Source organism: Zonotrichia albicollis, chromosome 21 (assembly GCF_047830755.1).
Source record: "Zonotrichia albicollis isolate bZonAlb1 chromosome 21, bZonAlb1.hap1, whole genome shotgun sequence".
In the NCBI taxonomy this organism is placed as follows: domain Eukaryota; kingdom Metazoa; phylum Chordata; class Aves; order Passeriformes; family Passerellidae; genus Zonotrichia; species Zonotrichia albicollis.
This window is the reverse complement of record NC_133839.1, coordinates 1,128,620-1,148,942: the sequence shown is the minus strand read 5'-3', so window position 1 is coordinate 1,148,942 and position 20,323 is coordinate 1,128,620. Positions and strand designations below refer to the sequence as shown.

The following is a 20,323-nucleotide window of genomic DNA, read 5'->3' as shown; positions in this document are numbered from 1 at the left end:
AGACCCTGAGAAGCCCAGTAGTATCCCCAGACCCTGAGAAGCCCAGAGGTAATGGGAAAGGACATGAAAACATGTCCAGGTACAGAGACCCCCAGGCTCTTTGTTTGTTCACCAGATTGCAGCTTCAGCTCCCCCTGCATTCTGAGAGACAGGACAGTCAGGGACTGCAGGGCTGGCTGTAGTAGATGGGGTGATTTAGGGAGAGACAAAGGACAAATTAAATAAGTCACCCCACTTTATTATCCCTAAAGCCAGGTAACCCTCATAAAAAGGGTCAGTTCTAATTAACCTCAGGCAAAACAGGCAGTGGACACTAGAGGAGGCATCACAAAAAGGATGGCAGGCAACATCCATTAGGGGACAACTAACAACCAGCTCCTGCAGACAGGGGATGTGACTAGCCATGGCCTTGCTGCTCCTCCTCCACCATCTCCCTGGTACTCTGCTGATCCCCACTCCAGCTGCAGGCACAAGGCAGAGCAGAGATTCATGCCTTGCAATAAGCTTTAACTCAGGATCAGTCTCAAAGAGAACAGCTGGATGGGACAGAGTCCTGACAGATAAGAACAGAAGTGAAAACAGTATTGGCCTGCATGTGTCAGCTCAGGGCAGAACCAGCACTGCCCAGCCCAGCTCAGTGCCATAGAATCATGCCTGGAGGGTCAGACCATGAAACAACACCAGAGAGAAAGGTCCTGGCCTCGGGGATACAGAGGGCCAGGCTGTGCTAAATGGGATCTTCAGTGAAAGTACCATGGATACCAAGTACCAAGGCAGTCAGATGCCATTCAGCTCAAGCATCATCACCGAGCTGGGTGGGAAGCAGGAGGTGCCATCTAATAGGACCCATCTTGAACAACCACCACCCCTCGAGACACCTGTAGAGGAGTGCAGCTCACAGTCAGGATGTCATCCCCCACAACCATGTGAGGCAGAGCTGCCATTTCTCCCTGTGGAGATGTGCACAGGGAAGAGCCTGTCAGCCTCTGCTCTGTTCCACACTCAGTTAAATACAAAACCAAGTTCTAAAGACCCTCTGTGAGGTCAGGCTGATGTGAGCATCCTCAGGCTATGAATATCACTTCTCCTTTCACAGTCATCATGAAAATAATCTAATCCTGGCAGTCATCAGGAAGTATTTGCCAGGTCAAGCAAAGTAAAGACTGAGGGGTCTGCCTCAAATTGTCAACAGCCCAAAACAGCAGCTCAGTGATGTAGGCTATCTTGGTTGGGTCTATGGCTCATTTCCTATAGGAGCCTACAGCCATGTAAACAGCAACTATGGTATCCTTACCACAAACATGACAGAGTGGTTGCCATGAGGACCACCAGTTTGGGCACTACAGGGCCAAGACAGTGCCTCTGGCAGGCAGAATATGGGCAGGCATGCCTCCTTGGATTTCCAATCTCGTCTTCCAACAGAAAGACAAGCAGGAGCCAGCACCCTCTGAGGGCCAGGCTTCTCTGGAGATGCTGCTAGAGTGTTGAAGATACATCACTTTCTCCCAAGAGCATCCAAAATCGAGCCTAAGTCAGCAAGGGAACAACAGCTCATCCCACACAGGCAGCACAGACAGCAGCCATGTCTCCTGCCTGCTGGGGGTCACAGGACTGGGGACAGCATCCCTGCAGCCCACTTAGAGACAGGAAAGGAGCAGCTTGAGAGCAGCATGGCTGATAAGCCATCAGCAGGGCAGGGATGCTCCCCAAGAGGGGTCCCGGCTCCCTCACACAGAGATGCCACCAGCAGCCCCAGACCTTGAGACACAACACCTGGAGCAGCAGGTGTGATGAGTTTAGGGCAAGAGTCCCTTGAAACCCGCAGATAAGTTTGGGGATGGGGCAAGGGAGGCATGTGCTAGATGAAGGTGGAGTCCAGCTGGCTCATCTCATGGTTGTTGTGGGCACGAGCCTCAAAGAGCTGCTTGATGAGGGCAGATTTCTCCTGCTCCAACTGAGTGATGCGCTCGCTCTTGTCAGTGACCTCCTGCACAAGACAGGGGAGGAAAATGCTAGTTAGAGGAGGAAACTGCTGGCAAGTGGTCAGGTTGCTGGTAAAATTTCATAGAACCACAGAATCACAGGCTTTGGGTAGGAGGACATTAAAGACCATCTCATCCCAGCCCCTAACCAGGGGCAGAAACAACTTCCACTAGAGCCAGTTCCTCCAAGACTGTTCTTGAACACTTCCAGGGATGGGGCAGCTTCTCTGGGCACCCTGTGCCAGGGCCTCACCACTCTCACAGGGAACAATTTCTTCCCACTATCCCATCTCACTCTGCCCTCTGGCAGCAGGAAGCCATTCCCCCTTGTCCTGTCCCTCCAGGCCCTTATTCAAAGTCCCTCTCCAGCTCTCATAGAAGCCCTTTAGGCCCTGGAAGGGGCTCTGAGGTCTTCTTGCTCTTCTTTTCCCCTGAGGAACACCCCCAGCTGTCCCAGCCTGGCTCCAGAGCAGAGGGACTCCAGCTCCAGAGCATCTTTGTGGCCACATGCTGGGACAGAAAACCCCAGCAGTGAGCCTGGCCCTGGCCTGAGATGGCAGACCATCCCTTCCCTGATAGCCCCCAGCTGCAGCCTCTGCATTCTCTTGTGACCTCCATTTGTCACAGTCTTTTCCCTCTGGCAGGAATGCCCTATCCCTGCCACTGACTCACCCAGCAAACAGCTGGAGACAGCTGGGCACAGCTGTGTGCCAGAGGGCCTCCACATGCAGCCCACACCCCCTTGGATGACCAAGTTTGGCCAAGCTGAAGGAACACTTCCTTGTTCCTGACTACTGCTTGTCATTCCTTCCCCGGCCCTATCCCACGCCCTTCCTTTCTCAGCACCCCCAAGGGCATCTCCTCCACCCCCACCTCCGCTCACCTTGGTGAGAAGCCGATTCTGCTCCTTCAGTATGTTGATGGCTTGCTGGGAGCCTGTGGAGGCTGGGGATGTCACAGGGACCAGCCTGCTCAGTGCTGAGGAGGGGTTTGCTGCCTGTAGAGAAGATGAAGGCATGAGACACTGAGCCTTCAAGCCTGTGGCCCTTCCCAGGCCTTTTTCAAGGTGAGATGTTTCTATGGCACACAAAGACCTGAGAGAAGCCCAGCAGAAGATTAAAATCACAACACAGGCCATCACGGGGTCTCCAGCCCTGTGAATGGGGCAGAACGGGGAAGCATTCCTGCCAGCATGCCTGGCAGGACAGGCAGCAGTGGGCTGCTCCTCCAGCTTCTGCCCAGCAGGACAGTCTGCTCTGAATTGGCTGACTCAGCACCTTGACAATGGCTGTACCTTTTTAGGGATCTTTAGGCCTTCCAAAGCATCCTCCAGCCCACCTCAGGACCAGCTGTACTGTCCTCTTGGCTGTCCTCCATCACCTTCCCAGAGCTGGGGGAGACTGTGGCAGCTCCAATGTCAGCCCAGCCACCAACGTGGGAGGGATAGGATGAATCTTAAGATCACACAAACAACCTCAAGCTGCTGATGTGGTGTTCTCACCTTGCTGGCAGTGGAAAGAAGGTCACCCAGGCAACGGTTCACTTCCTGCAGCTTAGGGACCAGGTGCCCCAGGTGGCTCTGGCCACCTTCAGGGAAATCCTGCAGGATGGGGAGGAAGAAGAGGCTGGGGGTTACCATGAGATCAGCTCCAGATCTGGCCACCTCCTAGCCCTGTTCTCCAAACCCAAACTTAGCCAGAAGAAGCCCCAGACTCACAGCACTGGTTCTCCTCTTCCCCAGGAACCGCTGGTGCTCCTGCATGAGCTGGATGTGCTGGTGGTACCACTCTCGAGCCCGGTCTATAAGCTCCAGGCCCTGCAACAGGAAATCCTTCTCCTGTTCCAGCTCCTTCATGTACTTCAGCTGCAAGACAGAGCATATGGGTGTCACCCACTCCCCACCAAGGCTTTGTCAAGTCCCAGGAGTTGGTTTCTTCATGAGGTGTAGGGGGATATGGATACAGGTAAGGGTCTCAGCCCCGTTCCCCAAGAAAAGCTGAAGAGGAGCAGGATAATGACTGCTGCCCGATGCTGCTTTGGAGGAAGATTTTTGGAAGAAAAGGACACTTGAGTCACCTCTACCCTCCTGCTCACCATTGCAGGTACAGGCTGCTTCACCTATTTACCCAGGGAGGCAGCAGGAGCAGCGCCTGCAGTTGCCCCCAGCTCCCTTTGGGGTGTGAGAGTCAGCCCTGCACAGACACACTTGGATTTTGGTCAGCACTGAAGAGTCTAGCTCAGTCTACAGGCTGGAAGTCAGGGAAAAACTGCAGCCCTGTTTCCCCAGTTTGCCTCACCCCTGGAGGCACATGAAACCGAGGAGAGCATAGCACACCACACCTCTCTGCAGAAGATCTCTGCCAGTTGCTCAGGTTCCAACACCAGCATCACCTGGAGAGCAGTGGGGACCTTGCTGTGCCCGGGGAGCTGCTATGAGGGTGCCTGAGCAAGTGAGCAGGGGGCAGTGACCCATTCATCACCTCACCCTGTGACCCCATGGCCCTTCTCTTTGCAGTAAAAGGCTGCTCCCCCAGATCCCAAGGGCATGGGGAACTTCCTGCCTCACTGCCTCTGCCTTCTTTGCCAAAACACAGCTTGGCCTTCACCCACAGCACAGCCTGGGATCCACAGGCACCAGAGACTTCGGTCACCCAGAAAATGCTGGATGCACCAGAACCTCCTCCTTTGGAGAACATCAGGTGTGGTGCAGCTCAGAAGCGACCCTGAACAGAACCCTGTGGACAAGTAGGGCCATACCAAGACCTTCTTCAGGCCATCAGCATTTCCACGTCCCCACTGCCAGCCCCAAAGCCCTTCTGCCTCCCATACCTGTCATCCATTACACGGGGCTGCTCTTGCTCCTGCTGCTCCTGGAAACATATTTTGCAACACAACAACTCCCCCCACACCCTTCTCCAATGGCCCAAAGGGACATACCCAGAGGAAGAAGTGCAGAGCCTGGGTGCTGATGCTGAGGGGCATGAAGAAGGTCCTGTATGTGGCAAGGATCCCCATCCAGTTGCGGGTGCAGCCCACTGCTGCCTGTCCTGCCCTCCTCCCACAGGGCTTGCTGGCCAGCACAGAGACCAGAGGAAAAGGGAGCATCCCACAGAGCAGAGGGACACTGCCAGCCCAGGGGGGGACAAGCAGCATCTCGCCAGGATGAGACACTTGGGGCAGGAGAAAGACAAAGCTGGACTTGGCTGGTGCTCAGTGGCTGGTAAAGGGGAGGGGACAGAGCTGTGCCCTGGGCTGCTTACAGATGACAGTGCTCTACCTCTCAGGGAAGGTCTCATCCCAGCACCCTCATGGTCATGGGAAAATAAGGCCAACAGATGAGGTACTGGCTGGAAAAACGCCAGCTGAGTGAGTGAGCACTAGATGAGAGAGTGCAAAGAGTCCGGGGGTTGCAGCACAGCCCCCACAGCTCTGCTCCCTGCTCAGGAGGAATTAGTCCTGGTGCACTTCAGGATGTAGGATGGGCACCAGTGCTCCCATTTCCCAAGGGCTTCAGGCAAATTAGTCTAATGACAGTTCCTTGTCCCTTGGGAGCCCAACATCTGGGCAGGGAGGGGTAAGGAAGGTGACAGTACAAAGATTCAGTCCTTGCTGGACCCAAACCTGTCCCAGCTCTCTCTGTAGGCTTGGAAATGGCACCAGTGCCTAAAGGCTGTGCTCAGGGTGTCAGGGAAGGCTGAGACACCATTTCTCTGGGGTCAAAAGCACAGAAAGGTAGTGCAGCACTTGGCAACATATAGGGAGAAAAGGAAGGAGGGGACATGCCTCCCACTGACCACATGACAACTTGGGGGAATAGAGACCAAGACAACACAAGCCCTGAGCAAGAATGCTTATGGCAGAACTGGGGAGAGACATGGTGGCCACCATGCCCTCACAGAGCACCTTGAGTTGGGACCCTGAAATGTACTCCAGCCCAGAGTTGCACACACAGGCAAGGGAAGCAGAGACCTTCCTCTCTCCCCAATCCTCAAAACCCCAAGAAGCAGAGCCCTCAATCCCAGACACACAGAGCAACATTTATCACTTCTTATCAGCACCTCCCAGCAGAGGTCCCTCTCATGGCTGCAAGCCCAGCAAACTACCTGCACAAACATCCCCTCCCCAGGCTGGCATGGGGCCATGTTGTGTCCTCCAAGGCCAGCAACAGGCTGGGCAACTCTGGTCACGCCTGTTGGGCTGCAGGAGCAGGGTGACACCAGGGTGCAAGGAGTGAAAGTACAGTGGTGACAGTGCCACAAGTACTCATCCTGCAAGCTTGGTCCTGGCTCTCTGCCCTGGACAATTTAGCTTGAGCCTGTGGACAACATGCCCAGGCAGCTACTCCATTCCAGCTGGGAACAAATGAGATCCCTTCACCCAGGCAATCTGATCCAAGTCTCTCCACTCAGCGGTGGAGAGAGGGGAACAGACTCCTCCATCCTGAGCTGCCTTAATAAATTCAGTATGGATTTCTCTGCTTTGCTGCAAAAAGTCTGTTGGAAGCCAAGAGGACCTGCATGTTTGAGCCCTGATCTACATGGAACATCTGCGAGGGGGCATAGCTTGGCCCCACTGCTTGCCAGCACAAAGCACACCTGACCCTTGCTGGGGTGCTCTTAAGGCCCAGAGATCCATCTCTTCCCACACCTCCACCTTCGTCTTCCTCTTCCCAAGACCTTGCCCATGGGGAAGGCAGCCAGCATGCTGGCTTCATGGGCTGACCCCATTCTGGGGAAAGGATCCACCTCCTCCCTGTTTGTCAGGATTCAGGAAAGCACCTTGGAAATGATATACATCCACATATATCAACAGACCTTCAAATCCAAATACCAGTATTTACCTGACGTCCCACAACTCACTTGTGCAGGGTGGGCAGAGAAGAAGCCAAAGCCCAAAGATGGCATCAGCAGTGAGGGACCCCTGCAACCCACCTTCCCCTTCATGGGAGCCCACAACACTCCCTTACCATGCTGAAGTCCACGCCATTGGTGATGGTGTGTCTCCGGTGCTCTGCACGGCCTCTCTGATGCCTCCGAGTGTCCCTAGCCCCTGCGTGGTCACTGTCTCCCTGGGGCTGCCCAGCAGACTTAGCATCACCACCTGGAACAGAGCAAGGCATGAGGCCACAAGCTACTTTCAACAAAATCCTCCCCAGGGCCACTTCTGTGAGATGATCTGCAAGGTGGTCTTACAAACAGGGAGAGACTGAGAAAACCACCAGCCTGAATGCCTGCTCCTGTTTTTGTCCAGGCAGAACGGATGTCAGGAATGACTGACTCAGCTGTGCCAGGCTGGCAACAGATCTCAGCCTAAGTCTGTAGAAAGCAAGCCCATCTTCTGCAGAAAGCAAGCAGCTTCCAGGCAAAGCTGGTCCAGTCCCAGCCAGGGCAACTAAACCATTAGTGATATTGCCTGCCCTCACGTGTCCTCATGGGACACCTTGCTTCCACTCAGGTGACATCAGCTCTGCCAGGAAACCAACTTCTCCTGAAGGCAGTTCTTGCTTGGTGATGGACTTGGCCATGTGGATATTCAGCCCAGACACTATGTCTATGATGTAACCATAAAGTAAATACGACTGCAGATTTTCCACAATCTTATTAAAACCCCAACATCCTATCCTGCAAAAGATCAATCTACTAAAAACACATGGTGCTGATGCAAATCCATGCATAACCTGTTTTTGAAGATTAAGTTCATACTGGCAGGTTCCAGGCTGGATCAGGCACCTCCTGCCTGTCAGCCAGGGCAGGAATTCACTGGGCACCTGCAGCGAAGGCCATACAAGCCCCAACACTGCCCACCTCACCAGAAACCCAGCCCTGCCATCACAGGCAAGCCAGCTCTGATCCACTGCTAGGTGAGCTGGTAGAGCAGAACCCTGACACCCCAGCATCCCAAACCACAGCATCAGGGCTGCTACGGGTGCAGCCAGCACATCCCCAGGCAAGTCTGGATAGCAGCATGGTGCTCCTCCCTTCCTGCCCCAGGCCCCAGCAAGTGCCCAGCAGACGCTCTCTCATGCCACCCCCTCAGTCCCACAGCTTGCCTGCTCCCTGCACACAGCTTTCCTCAAGAGTTCCTTTCAAAACGTGGCTTTTCAAGAACAGCAGCAGGGAGCCAGCAAGTGATGGCAGGCAGCTGGGGAAAACACCCTCTTCCCAAGACAGCTCCCCACCCCTCGCACATCCTTCTACCACAGCTGCCTGGCACAGGTTTGGCACATTCCCTGGCACAGGCACATAAAGGGCTGTGTCAGGACAGGGTGTGTGGCACCTCATGGGCTGGCACATTTCTTCCCTCTGCTCCACAGGTTTCCTCAGCTGAGCACATGGACATGAGAGAGGAAGGATATGAGGCAGGTGAGGGCAGCCATGGCCACAGGAGCCACCCTTCATCTTGAAGGTACGAGGTGTGGGAGCCCTGTACCAGGGCTGCCTCTGCTGCCACAGTCACACTGGTTCAGGGATAGGAGACAGGCTCAGGGGCGCAGGCAATGAGACACTTCAGTTTGTCACTTTGTGTCACTGGAGAAAGAGGTTGCCATGTCATGGGCAAAGTCCTCCTTCTGGTCCATCACAGCATCTCACTCCACCTCCCAGCAAGTAATCAGGCACATCAGTGAACACAAAGTCTTTGGTATCACCCATCCATCTGCTGTGCCAGCTGCCTTTGGTTTCATACACCCACATCTATCTGGGAGGAACCCAGCAAGACTGGTATGACCACAAACATTGTCCTAGCAGACCTGTAGTATGTCCTTCTCAAAAAGCTGAGGAATAGCCCCAAAACCAAGGATACTCTCAACAGTCAGAAACCCAAGGCAAAGCCAGGAGCACTTCTGGTAGGAGCTGCAGGACAGTCACATGTTGAAACAGTTTTTGCTACAGTCACCTAGAAGTGCTGTGTTGAGCTGAACTGCCCCCTTAATAAGCAGGAGCTCCTGGTCAACCAACTGAGCTCTGCACACCTGAGCTGACAAGCCAGTGGCTAAAACAGGACCTGCTAATGAGCTGGGATAGTTGTTCTTAGGGAAAGAACAGGATCAGATCACCAGAGGTGTAAGAGATCTTGCCATGTGATAATGGACAGGCTCTGCCCAGGGCAGACACTTCATGGTTGTTTTACACTTCTCCACAATTATCCTTGATAATGGCCCAGAGAAGGCCCTACAAACCATCCACTCCCTCGAGCTAGTGCCAACAACAGCTCTCCAGCTGCTAGAGCCAAGCCACCCCTGGAGAGAGGGGAAGCACTGTGCTGGGGAGGAGCCAGTGCCAGGGTCTGGGCTCTTTCTGCTCTGTGCCTTGACTTCTCCAGGGCCCAGCTCACAGGGGAACTAGTGGGGTAAAGACCCCCAAGAGCGATGTGTTCAGACACTGCTGTGACAAGACCAGGCACCATAACATAGGGACATCATTACGGTGACTTCCCTGCCCTGTGACTTCTTCAATATCCACCTCAGCATCCTTGCATCCAGTGGGTGCTGTTGGCTCCCCAGGAACCATGGGGAGCTCGCAGACTGCACCAGCACTGCTGGGCTGAGGAGAAGGTGGAAGATGACTTAAGCAGGGACCTCAGAAGCACTTCTGCCCACAGAGGTTAGTGTGGGAGAGGGAACAGAATTGTTGTTCCACTGGCTCACTGCACCCTTGTACATGCCAGGAGAACCACCTGACCCCAACCTCTGCCATTCTGCCATGAGTCACATCCAAATCACCTCTGACATGTGTAGATGCTCCTCAGACCTAAAGCAGAGCTGGGGAGGCACTCTGTGAGCACCCTCTTCCCCTAAAACGCAGGCAGGGAGCATTTTCTCCCACTCACTGCAGCTTATGAGCACTGACACATCATCTCACTGCATTTGGTTGGGGTCTTACAGAAGCCACCACATGCAGCTGGAGGCTCAGAGTAGCCTCACACCCAAATTACATCAGCTTAGTGGAGACAGGTCCTCCTGGAGCCACAGGCCGTACCCAGCACCCACCACACATCTCGGCAGCAGGGATGGAGCCATATCCTGCCACAGCACTGCCCAACTGCCTTGCAGCCAGCTGAGAACATCCACCTGTTCAACTGCACCCTGGGAAACCCCCTGTGAAGGAGGGCAGTTGTGCTGGATCTAGAGCTAAAAGAGGTGGAGTAACTGAATTGTACCATTTTCTAAGCTGTTGAATGAACCTGAAACTCAGGCCTCTTACCAAAATACGGCCCTGCAGTGTAGGACGCTGGCAGCAAGGGCTGAGGTGCTAACCGCGCCCACAGGCTCTGGACAGTTATGGAACATCACCCTGTAATGGAAAGATCCTCAGCAAGAAGAAAGCTGCTGCAGATATCTGCTCACTCCTTCCCAGGGCAGAGCTTTCAACCTGGTGTCTATTCACCAAGCAGGATTTTTTTCAGGTTTTTCCAGATTTACACTCCTGATGATAGAAAAGTTAGTCTGCTTAATAATATTCCCTTAGATGTAGCTCCAGTGCTTAGTCTGGAGGCAAAAATGGAAAGCAGAGAACCTCAGTTACAGTTAAAAGGTTCTTCTCTACCCAGCAGAAGGGACTGGGTTGGAAAGGCAAACCAGCCTGACCTTCCTAAGGTAGAGGAAGTCAATGCACTCAAATGGTGCAATAACACATACCAGCTCTGCACATAGACTTTGTCTCCTCTGATCTCAAAGCACTTCACAAACCTAGATAAAGAATTATTACCTACCCAGATAAGCCCAGAAGCCTGGTTTCCTTGTAACATCTTCTACTGACTAGCAACAAATCAAGATGCCAGTGAAACAGTCCCCCCATGCTAGGGTCAGTGTACCACCCTGGAGGGCTCTGGCAGATCCTGTGGAAAGGGCAGAATCCACAGATATACACAGGTGAGCCCTGTGGACAAAGCCTAGGAGAGCAGAGCACATTGCCCTGATAACTTCTCTCCCATTTATTCATTGATTAATTATTTTTTTTATAGGGAATAGTGCTGTGGAACGATCCAAACCAAAAAGCTGGATCGGGTTTTGCATTTTTTTGTCTAAACCATGCATGACATCATGAAGGAATCATTCCTGAGAGGCAGCCCAGCGCAGAGCCCACCAAGCACACCGCTGCTTCGTGACCACAGCTTCACCCCAGCGAAGCTGCTCGGCTTTGGGGGTCTCCAGGACCCCAGCCATTCTCCGAGACGCCCAGCTGCGCCATCCATCCCCGGGGAAGGTCAGGACAGACTCTACGCCAAGGGACAACCACGGACATATTACGGCAAAGCCCTTAATTCCTCCTGTCAGTGCTATAAATAGCCTAGCGCATCGCGAGGGAAGCACAGTCCTGGGTGGGCGGCGGCGCTGGGATATTCGCACCGGAATCGGAGTTCAGCGAAGCCAAACCGGTCAATACCAACAGTAACTTTTGGGGAGTTTTACACCGGCCCTGCGAGAACCGCTGGCTCTGAGCCCAGAGGAGGGCACAGGGGAACGGGGTGAACCGCAGGATCCCATCCCGACCTCCGAGCGCCAGTCCCCGATCCTGGCGCTGCCATCATCGCCGCGAGCTCGAAGCCCCCGGTCCAGTCCCGCCACTCACCGCGGCCTCGGGGCTGGCCGTGCCCCGGTTCCCGCTGTCCGGCGCTCTTCCCCCGCCGCTCCTCGGAACAGCGAGGGCTTGGCGGCTTCTCCGCGCTCCGCCGTCCGCCGCCGCCACCCTCCACTGGCGGCTCAGTCCCAGGCAGGGCCGCCCGCAGCCCCAGTACGAACCTCTCGAAGGTGAGGTACCCACTGGCCGGCGCCGCCTGCCGCAACCCCTCCATCACCCCGGCGGGCAGCTCCTGGGCTTCCGCTCCCCGCCAGCGCGACTCGATCTCCCGTAGGTGCACGTAGCCCCGCCGCCGGTCATCCAGGATATCGAAAAGAGTCCGCAGGCTCTGCAGGAAAACCCGGGGAAGACCCTCGGTACCGGCGGGGAGCGAGCGGTCACCGCGCTCCGGGGCCATCGCCGCCGCTCCGAGCGTTACTCCATAATCCCCCGCCCCCCGAGCCTATTGGCTGTCGGCGGAGAGTGCCGCACTCCCATTGGCTGGCGGCAGGAAGGCGCTCCGGCCATTGGCTGAGAGGTCGCACGGCAATTTGAGTTGCACGCGGCGCCCGCCCCGCCCTGGGCCCGCGGCTCGCGTGGGTCCCGCTCCGTTCGCGGGGGGATCCCGACCCTCCCCTGTGGACGAGGGACCACGACAAACGCCAAATCCTTGCTCTTTCTTCCCCCCGCTTTATCTACTGAGCATGATGTCGTATAGTCCAGAATATCTCTTGGGTCCGTTGGGGTCAGCTGCCCTGGCTGTGTATCCCCCCAACACCTAACGCACCCCTATCCCCCTCCCTGGTAGGGTAGGGTGAGAAGCAAAAAAAGACCGTGGGTCTGTACAAGCACCTCTCAGCAATAAGTAAAATACCTCCATATTGTCAACACTATATTTTGGTCTCCATATTTTCAGCATAAATTCAAAACCTATCCCCATACCAGCTACTGTGAAGATAATTAATACTAACCCAGCCAAAAAAAAGCACAATTTCTAAACACTTCAGAGAAAATGTGATTAGTGAACAGGGACAAGGAAAATCCCGACGATGCTATTCACTCTTACTGCCACCTTTGCAAACACATCCAAGAAGCATCAGTCAATGCAGCCTCCCTGCAGGAGGAGGATGTAGTGCACCAGCACGGAGGAGTCCTGTGTGGTGTATTTGTCTTGTGCCATGGGGGAATAAATGCTGACAGAGGGAATATAATTCCACCCTCCCAGCGCCTTGGCTGGTAAGGCACCAGTGGCCAGCAGCCAGCCCAAAATAGGGTAGATGTAAAAAAGGAGGGAAAAACCCACCAGTGTTGACAAAAGTGAGAGAAACAGGATTTGGATCTTATCTTTTACAAACTTAGCATGCACTGGCATTGGTAAGAGAATGAGTTTCTCTACTTTACAGAGAAATTTGCTGTGTCTGTTAGACAGAGCAGCATGTTAATCCTAGTGCAAGATGATGCCTCCTCTACAAACCCCCTCTATCAGAGAGTCCATTGAAACACAGCAGACTGCAAAGCCCTGGTGTCATGATTCCCATATCACAGACACTTCAGTTTGCTCTAGGGGCTCTGGGCAGCCACATGCCACCACTTCCAGACCCACCCCCCCCCCCCCCCCGGTCTGATGCTCACGATGCTGAGAGAAGCATCAGGGAGCAAGCCTGCGGGAGAAGGGTGATGGCCAGGAAGGGTGATGGACCAATGTCCAAGGGCTCTGGTTGTGAGATTACCTGTGTCATGGATATCTTCCTGTGCCACAGATACCTCCTTGTGCCACATGCGAGCCAGGGGTGATTCTCTTTAGCTCTGAGTTGGCTTCGAAGGAAAAGGGAGGAAGCTACTTTGGGCTCAAGCCCTCCCACTCACCTTGCCCTTGCTGTGCTCCCCTTGCCATCAGATTCCCTGCCCAGGTCAGACTTCATCCAAGTGTCTTTAGCACCTTGGTCCTACTTCTGGTTTCTCATTCCATTCTTGCCACTTCTTCATGGAGACTCAGCCTTGCCAGCCCCAGGCTGCCAGGTAAATCACAGCAACCTCTAGAGACCCTCAGAGGGCTTTTCTCTACCAAGATCCTGCTCCAGCTGCTCTCCATGCTGCAGCTGAGCTGTTCACAGCCTGCTTTTCTGTAACTCATTTATTTTCATAAATTTCCCAGACCCATCTTACCTGTTTGAGATGTCTGCTTGGCTTAGCTGTGTTTGACTGAACAGGTTCACACCTGCTCAGGATATGGGGAGAAGGAACCACAGCTTCCCTTCACTTTCTACTCCAAAGACAATGTAGTCACTATGGTGCTGCTCAGCTCTGGCAGCATCAGCACATGGGCTGTTTTGCCCAGCAAAGGCTTGATCTGCAAAAAAAGAGGATTTCCTCTAGGTTCTTCCCCCATCTCTGACTTTGCAGGAACAACCAGAAATAACAGGGAGACTGTCTTGTGCCCAGCCAGTCTATCCCACCAGGAAAGTGAACCAGAGATACCAGATACAATTCCTGGTGTTTACTGTGTCTGCACGTTCAGCTGAAATACTCTCACGGCTGTCCATGTGGAGCTTCCTGCTCCAGCACAGGGAGCTGGGATACAACTGCCAAAGGCAGCTCTGCTGTGTTTTCTGTACCAAAGTGCCTTTGACAAAGCTGCTTTGAGACAGGTTGACATTTCCATCCTCAGGGTGGTCTGGTGGATGAGGTTAGGGAGATTTTGGATATTCTTGGAAAAGACTTCTTGGAGGTTTTTGTTTGTTTGTTTGTTTGCTTTTGTGTTGTTGTCGTTGTTTTAGGGGAGGTTTTATTTTTGCTCGCCATTTAGCTTGTCTTGGGGCCAGCCCAGACTCTTCTGATAAACAGAGATGTCTTTGGTTTTTTAAATATAAACAATGTGGTTATTCAGCTCTCCTTCCTTCAAGCTACTGGGAAGCATCAGCTGCCATTCAGAGCCCACCCAGCCCTCCCTCTCTGCTGGCCTACGGGTACTGGCAATGACACGGCTCTGGTATGGTGACAGGGATTATATCACTGCCACTCTCTGGGGAGGGCACAGGGCATCTGCTGGAGGCTGGCGGCACCAGTGTGTCCCACCAACCAGCAGTGCCACCTCTGCGAGGAGAGGTCAGAGCAGCTGCACCAAACTCAGCAGAGCACTGGGGTAAAAAAATGCTGGTGTTGGACACTGGGGCACCTTCCTACATGACACTGACCATCGAAGGGTGCTGATAGGTGATTGTAGCAGTTGATAGAGCCCTGTGCTGGCTTCAGCAGCAGGTAGGTGTTCACATGTAAATCTTGATGCTGCAGAGGACACATGGTGACTTACAGCCACAAAGTTGTCTCCGGATGACCATGTCCAAACAGATGCTATGAACCTCTGTTGCCATGTCTTGCCAGGAGAGAGCAAGGTCTGATGGGGAAGCAGCCACAGGTCTGTGGACTCAATGTGTGCATGCTGCTGCCTGGAACATGGAACAGCTGGCACTGCCACTGGCTCATGCAGGGCTGCATCCAGAATGGGTTTGTTCCTGGCCAGGGCAGGTCACCACCTGGCACGGTTGGTTGCAGTTTGGCTAAAACTAGACCAGGAGCTGTGCCAACAACAGTCCAGGTGCCAAGTCCTGGTACTTCCTGTCACTGAACAATTAGGCACAACCGGTGTTAAATCTTCTTTCAGCCTCAAAGCTATCAGGGAATTACTTCCACTGGGGTACCAAAGTGTCAATCCAGAAATGCATCTGTCTCCAAGGAGACCTCTCAGCAGAGACTAAAAATAGTGAGGAGAGCATGGTGGGAGAGTTTTCCCTCTGGGAAGAGATATCTTGTTTGATCTTCTCAGCTCTGCAATGCCATTGTGTTTTTCATCTTTCTGCTCTATTTGCCTTGGTGAGGGCCAGACACTTGCCATAAAGTGTCTTTTCTCTCTTCCAGACTATTTTTTCCTCAGAAGATCAGCAAGCAGAAAATTTGGTATATACCTGGTGGCTCAGAAGCTGTCACAAGGGCTGGGAGAAGGAAAGCTAGTGAGCTGTTGAAACAAGCTCTCCAGAGGGTGGTGGGTTGTTTGTTCATCTCAGTCCACAGAGCAAGAACTGGTATTAGCAGGAAATGGCGGTCACTCCATCCTGTCTCACCATGCCACCTCTTCTGCAGTCTTAGCACAGAAAGTTTAAATAGAGGGAATCACCTGGGGCTTAAATGGAAGTCCAATAGATGCTATAAGGCTTCCAGTCACAATCCATCTAGCAATCACTCTGTCCTATCACAAACTCCACTCTCCTGCTGCCAACAAGGTCAGGAGTGGCCAAGGGCAACAGCAGTCACAGTCATGCCACAGCCAGAAATTCATCAGCCTGTCACCATTTTCAGGGAATGACTGTAAAACCATATTTCTTTGGGGAACATATTGCTGATCTGTGGAAAAGCTAGTGTCCACAAAGTAGACAGAGGAGTCCTTCAACTTTATTCAAATAAAGGGAGAGAGTCCACTGGGCCATACTACTGTGGGATCTCTCTCAAAGTTTCACAGGACACAGCTTCCTTTTCTCTTTAAACTCCTGGCCACATTTTGCCCTCTTCCTTTCCCTATTGGCTGAGTTACTAGGAAGGTACAGTCTTCTGGAACTACTACCGCATATTCCACACTTGAACATGTCTTGACATTTCCTCTCAAAGTTAAGATGTTCAGGCTTTGTTCTGCAGATCCACCAGAAGTTCAGACTGTCTGGGTTCTGCAATAGACTTTGTGCGGACCCATTTCTCCTATTACCCTGAAATTCAGAAGCTCAGACTGTCTGGTCAAACTGTTTGGGCTGTAACAAATTTGTGCGGTTTGACGTTTGTAGATTAAGACCCATTTCAAAGATATTAACATCCATTTCTCTTAAAGACCCTCACCAATCAACTCATTTGTAAAGACATTAGCATATGTCTTTCCTATCAGTGGGTACTTACATGTTTAAACCTGGAGCAAGGTCATAAACACAACAACCTCTGCCTCTCTCCTGGAGGGATACCTCACCCTGATTGTCAGTGAGCTGGAGCTTTTTTCTTGCTGAAATTCCTGTTCTACCTGCATGTTTGTGTTTTGTTTGTCCCAAGCATGCCTCCCTCCTGTTCACTGGGGTTGTTCTGCCTGGTGTAACTAATCCAACCCGTCACCACTTTTATTGCTTTGCAGAAGGAAACACCTACACACAGAGTGCCATGGGCAGTAGAACCAGCTTAGGGGATGCTGTGCAGCCAGACTAACGTGTTCTGGTGGATGGCTGGACTGGGGAGTGGGAGCACATTTGCCAGCAGCAGCATGATTTGCTTTTGTTCTTCTAGAATCCTATGGGCATGAGATCCCACAGCTCTGAGATGGGATTCCCTCAAGGTAAGGCAGCAAGTTCTGCAGGAAAAGGCAGGGCTTGATTTACAAGTTGGATCTGACAGAGCCTTTACTGATGGATAAGGGTTGGTGGTTATGTAGGCACCATGTGTGTGGTGCACCTGCACTCGTTTGCACACTGGGCAGGCAGGGCATGCAACCACATTGGGGAGAGATGTCATATAAAGGGGAGCAGAGCAAGGAGGTTTCAAAACTCCAAGGCTCTTCTGAGCAGGAGCTGTGTCAAGTCACATAAAATAAGAAACAGAATGTGAAACAGAAGCTTTGACAACTCTCAGAGATTCTTCCTGACCTGATGGTCATATCCGGATGAGGTCTAGCTTCCCTGACTCCAACCACCTCCAATGCAGGGAGGTGGTTGTGTCTGAGCTGCTGTCTGTCTCCTCATGTTCTCCTATCCAGCTGGGCTCTGACTGCAGGCAAGATGATTACTGTGAGTAAGGGGCAATCACAGCCTATGGGTGAGGATTTTTCTACGCTCATGACAATAAAGTTCAAACAAAGTTGTTCTTTAGCATTTTAGATTGATTTTTAGTGTCCTCCTGCTCTTTACTTCTCAGTTCATGGCTCTTGGTTCCTGCAGATTAGGTTATTTCTTAATCATTCCTTGATCTTTTATAATTTTTTAAATCTGTCCTTGAATTTGTCCTGAACTACTTCAATGATTCCGTGCATTTTAAACTCTTATCCTTCTCATTGGTCCTTTATTTAAAAAATGGGGAACTGGATTTGTGAGCAGGTGGCCTGAGTCTGCGCCATGTCTGGGGTACAGCTGGCCTATCCAGCTCCTGTTGCGTTGAGGGAACCCTGAGATCTTGCTATGTTTCCCAGTGTAAGAGGGGACATTGGGACCTCCTGGCATAGGTTGCACCAGGACCCGGGGATCCCATCACACACACCTCATGCCAGCCACAGGACCATGGTGTTAGGAAAATTAATCCACAACTATCAGAGGTTTATGTCTAAAAAGGAGACAGAGGAGTTTTTTACTTTATTTGAATAAAGGGAGAGACCATGGGGCATTCCCCTGGGATCTCTCAAATTTTTGGAGGACACAGCCTCCTTTTTATCCCAATTTCCTGGCCGCATTTCCCTCCTCTCTTTCCCCATCGGCTGAGGTACTTGAGAGGTTCAGACTTCCCGATACACCTGACACTGAAGATTTCCCTCTAATGTATAATCCTCCCTCTTAATTTTTAATTCGTATGGAATTTAGGGACTTTTCTTCCCCATTGTTTCTCTCATCTTTCAATGTCTAATTTAATTTATCAGCAAACCTAAAGTTTACTTGTAAAAGCAAATATCTTTTTCCATTCATCAATCAGTGGAATCCTTCCCATTGTTTCTTTTATCTCCCAGTGCCAGTTTTATCTACCAGCAGACCCACAGCTTGCTTGGAAAGACAAATCGGCTATTCCTCTCAATGGCCACTGTAGAGCAGAGTTTTGGCCACAGGGCCCAATTTTCAAGAAGTACAAAGGAGTATCCCAGAAACTAGAGGCCTGACAGTGTCACTTCAGTGCCTGGTAAAGTTATGGAGAAGATTATTCTGGGAGTCATTAAAAAACACCTGAAAGACAACACAGTCACTGGTCACAGTGTGATAAATAGGTATGATTCGTGCTGATAAAAATTGAAACAGTAATCAATATTGATACAGTAATTAATATTTGAGAATAATAAAACAGTTAATAGTTAAAAGTTGTAATGCCAAAGAAGAGAGGGAAAGGAGGGGCTCTACCCATCCCCCCCTTCCCAGCAGATGTTCTCAAGGACCACAGGAAAGAAGCTGAAGATACAGTTGCTAAAAATGACCAAGAACCTGGTTGGGTCCAAGAAAATGCTAATTATAAGGGACTTATTGCTTTGATATGTAGATGCAGTGATATGTTAGTCTTGGCTTATATTGTACTGGCTTGGTGCGCATGTGTAACCTAAAGGTGAATTAAAGGACAACGAAGACGACTACAGGGCCTTCATCAGTGACGACCCCCAAAGACTTGTGCGACCACCAAACCGAGTGGTGGCGCATGCGTGGTAAAGGTGGTAATGAAGGCGGAGACAGAAAAGTGATGAACCGAAAATAGGAGGAGATGGCATTGACACATGGCATATAAGGGGTGACTTTTACTTGGCAAGTTTGTACGTGAAGTGGCAAGGGTCAAGAACCCTGCACTCCGTACCCTGCAGCTGTTTTTGCTTATGCACTATTATTTGAACCAAATTATCCCTTGTTTATATATTTTCTAAACTATTTAATTAAAATTGTTACTACTTTTAATATTGTTTGGCCTTTTTATGATGGGATAATTGGGCAAACATAACAACAGCCAGCATGGCTTCATGAAATTGCTTATCAAACCTGATTTCCTTTTACAGCAAGGTGGCCCACCTGGTTGATCAAGGAAAGCCAGTTGAGGTAATCTCTTCGGATTTCAGTAAAGATTTCAATACAGTCTCTCCTAGTATCCTTCCAGATAAAATGTCCATCATTCAGCTGGGTAAACACATCATGTGATGGGTGAGCAACTGGCTTATGGGTTAGGCACAAATGGTGACAGTGACTGGGGTGACATTAGGCTGGCACAAGTCACTAGTGGGGTTCTGCAAGGCTCCACCATTGCCCCTGTGCTCTTTAACGTTTGTTAATGACTTGGACACAGGACTGGAAGAGAAACTGAGCAATTTTGCAGGCGATACAAAAGTGGGAGGAGCTGTTGACTCCTTCGAAGGGAAGGAGGCTCTGCAGGGAGACCTGGACCTAGAGATTTGGAAATTACCTACCATATGAAGTTCAGCAAGGGAAAATACCACATTCTGCACTTGGGATGGAGCAACTCTGGATATACAAACAGACTGGGGAATGAGATGCTGGAGAAGAGCGTCACAAGAAGGAACCTGGGAGTCCTGGTTGACAGAAAGTTGAATGTGAGTCAGCAGAGCCCTGGAGCCAGGAGGGACATTTGTGTCCTGGGGGCATCATGTGCTGGTCAAGGGAGGGGATTGTCCCACTCTGCTCTGGGCTGGGGTGGCCTCGCCTCGAGCCCTGATGGCAGTTTTGGGCACCACAAAGTAAGAAAGACATTAGGCCATTAGAGAGTTTCCAAAGGAGGGCAACGAAGATGGTGAAGGGCCTCGAGGAGAAGCTGTATGAGAAGTGGCTGAGACTTGGTCTGTTCAGCCTGGAGAAAAGAGACTGATGGTCACACTGTCAGTCTTCAACCTCCTCCTGAGGAGAAGAGAACGGACAGACATTGATCGCTTCTATGTAGTGACCAGGGACAGGATCTGAGGGAATGGCCTTAAGTTGTGTCAGGGGAGGTTCCGTTTGGATATTGGAAAAAGGTTCTTTCCCAGACGGTGTTTGTGCACCAGAGCAGGCTCCCCAGGAAATTGATCACACCACT

At 51.8% G+C, this 20,323-nt stretch overlaps 1 protein-coding gene across 1 annotated transcript; it reads right to left on the bottom strand.

Annotated features, from left to right (window-relative positions):
• Positions 1-217: 217 nt before the first annotated feature.
• Positions 218-12,004, bottom strand: SAPCD2 (suppressor APC domain containing 2). The gene is made up of 6 exons (XM_014270449.3): positions 11,552-12,004; positions 6,949-7,082; positions 3,700-3,846; positions 3,484-3,582; positions 2,866-2,979; positions 218-1,987 (listed from the first exon to the last, which is right to left on the bottom strand). Exons 1-6 carry the CDS (start codon positions 11,955-11,957, stop codon positions 1,859-1,861), a joined length of 1,029 nt encoding a protein of 342 aa, XP_014125924.1. The 5' UTR covers positions 11,958-12,004; the 3' UTR covers positions 218-1,858.
• Positions 12,005-20,323: the final 8,319 nt, after the last annotated feature.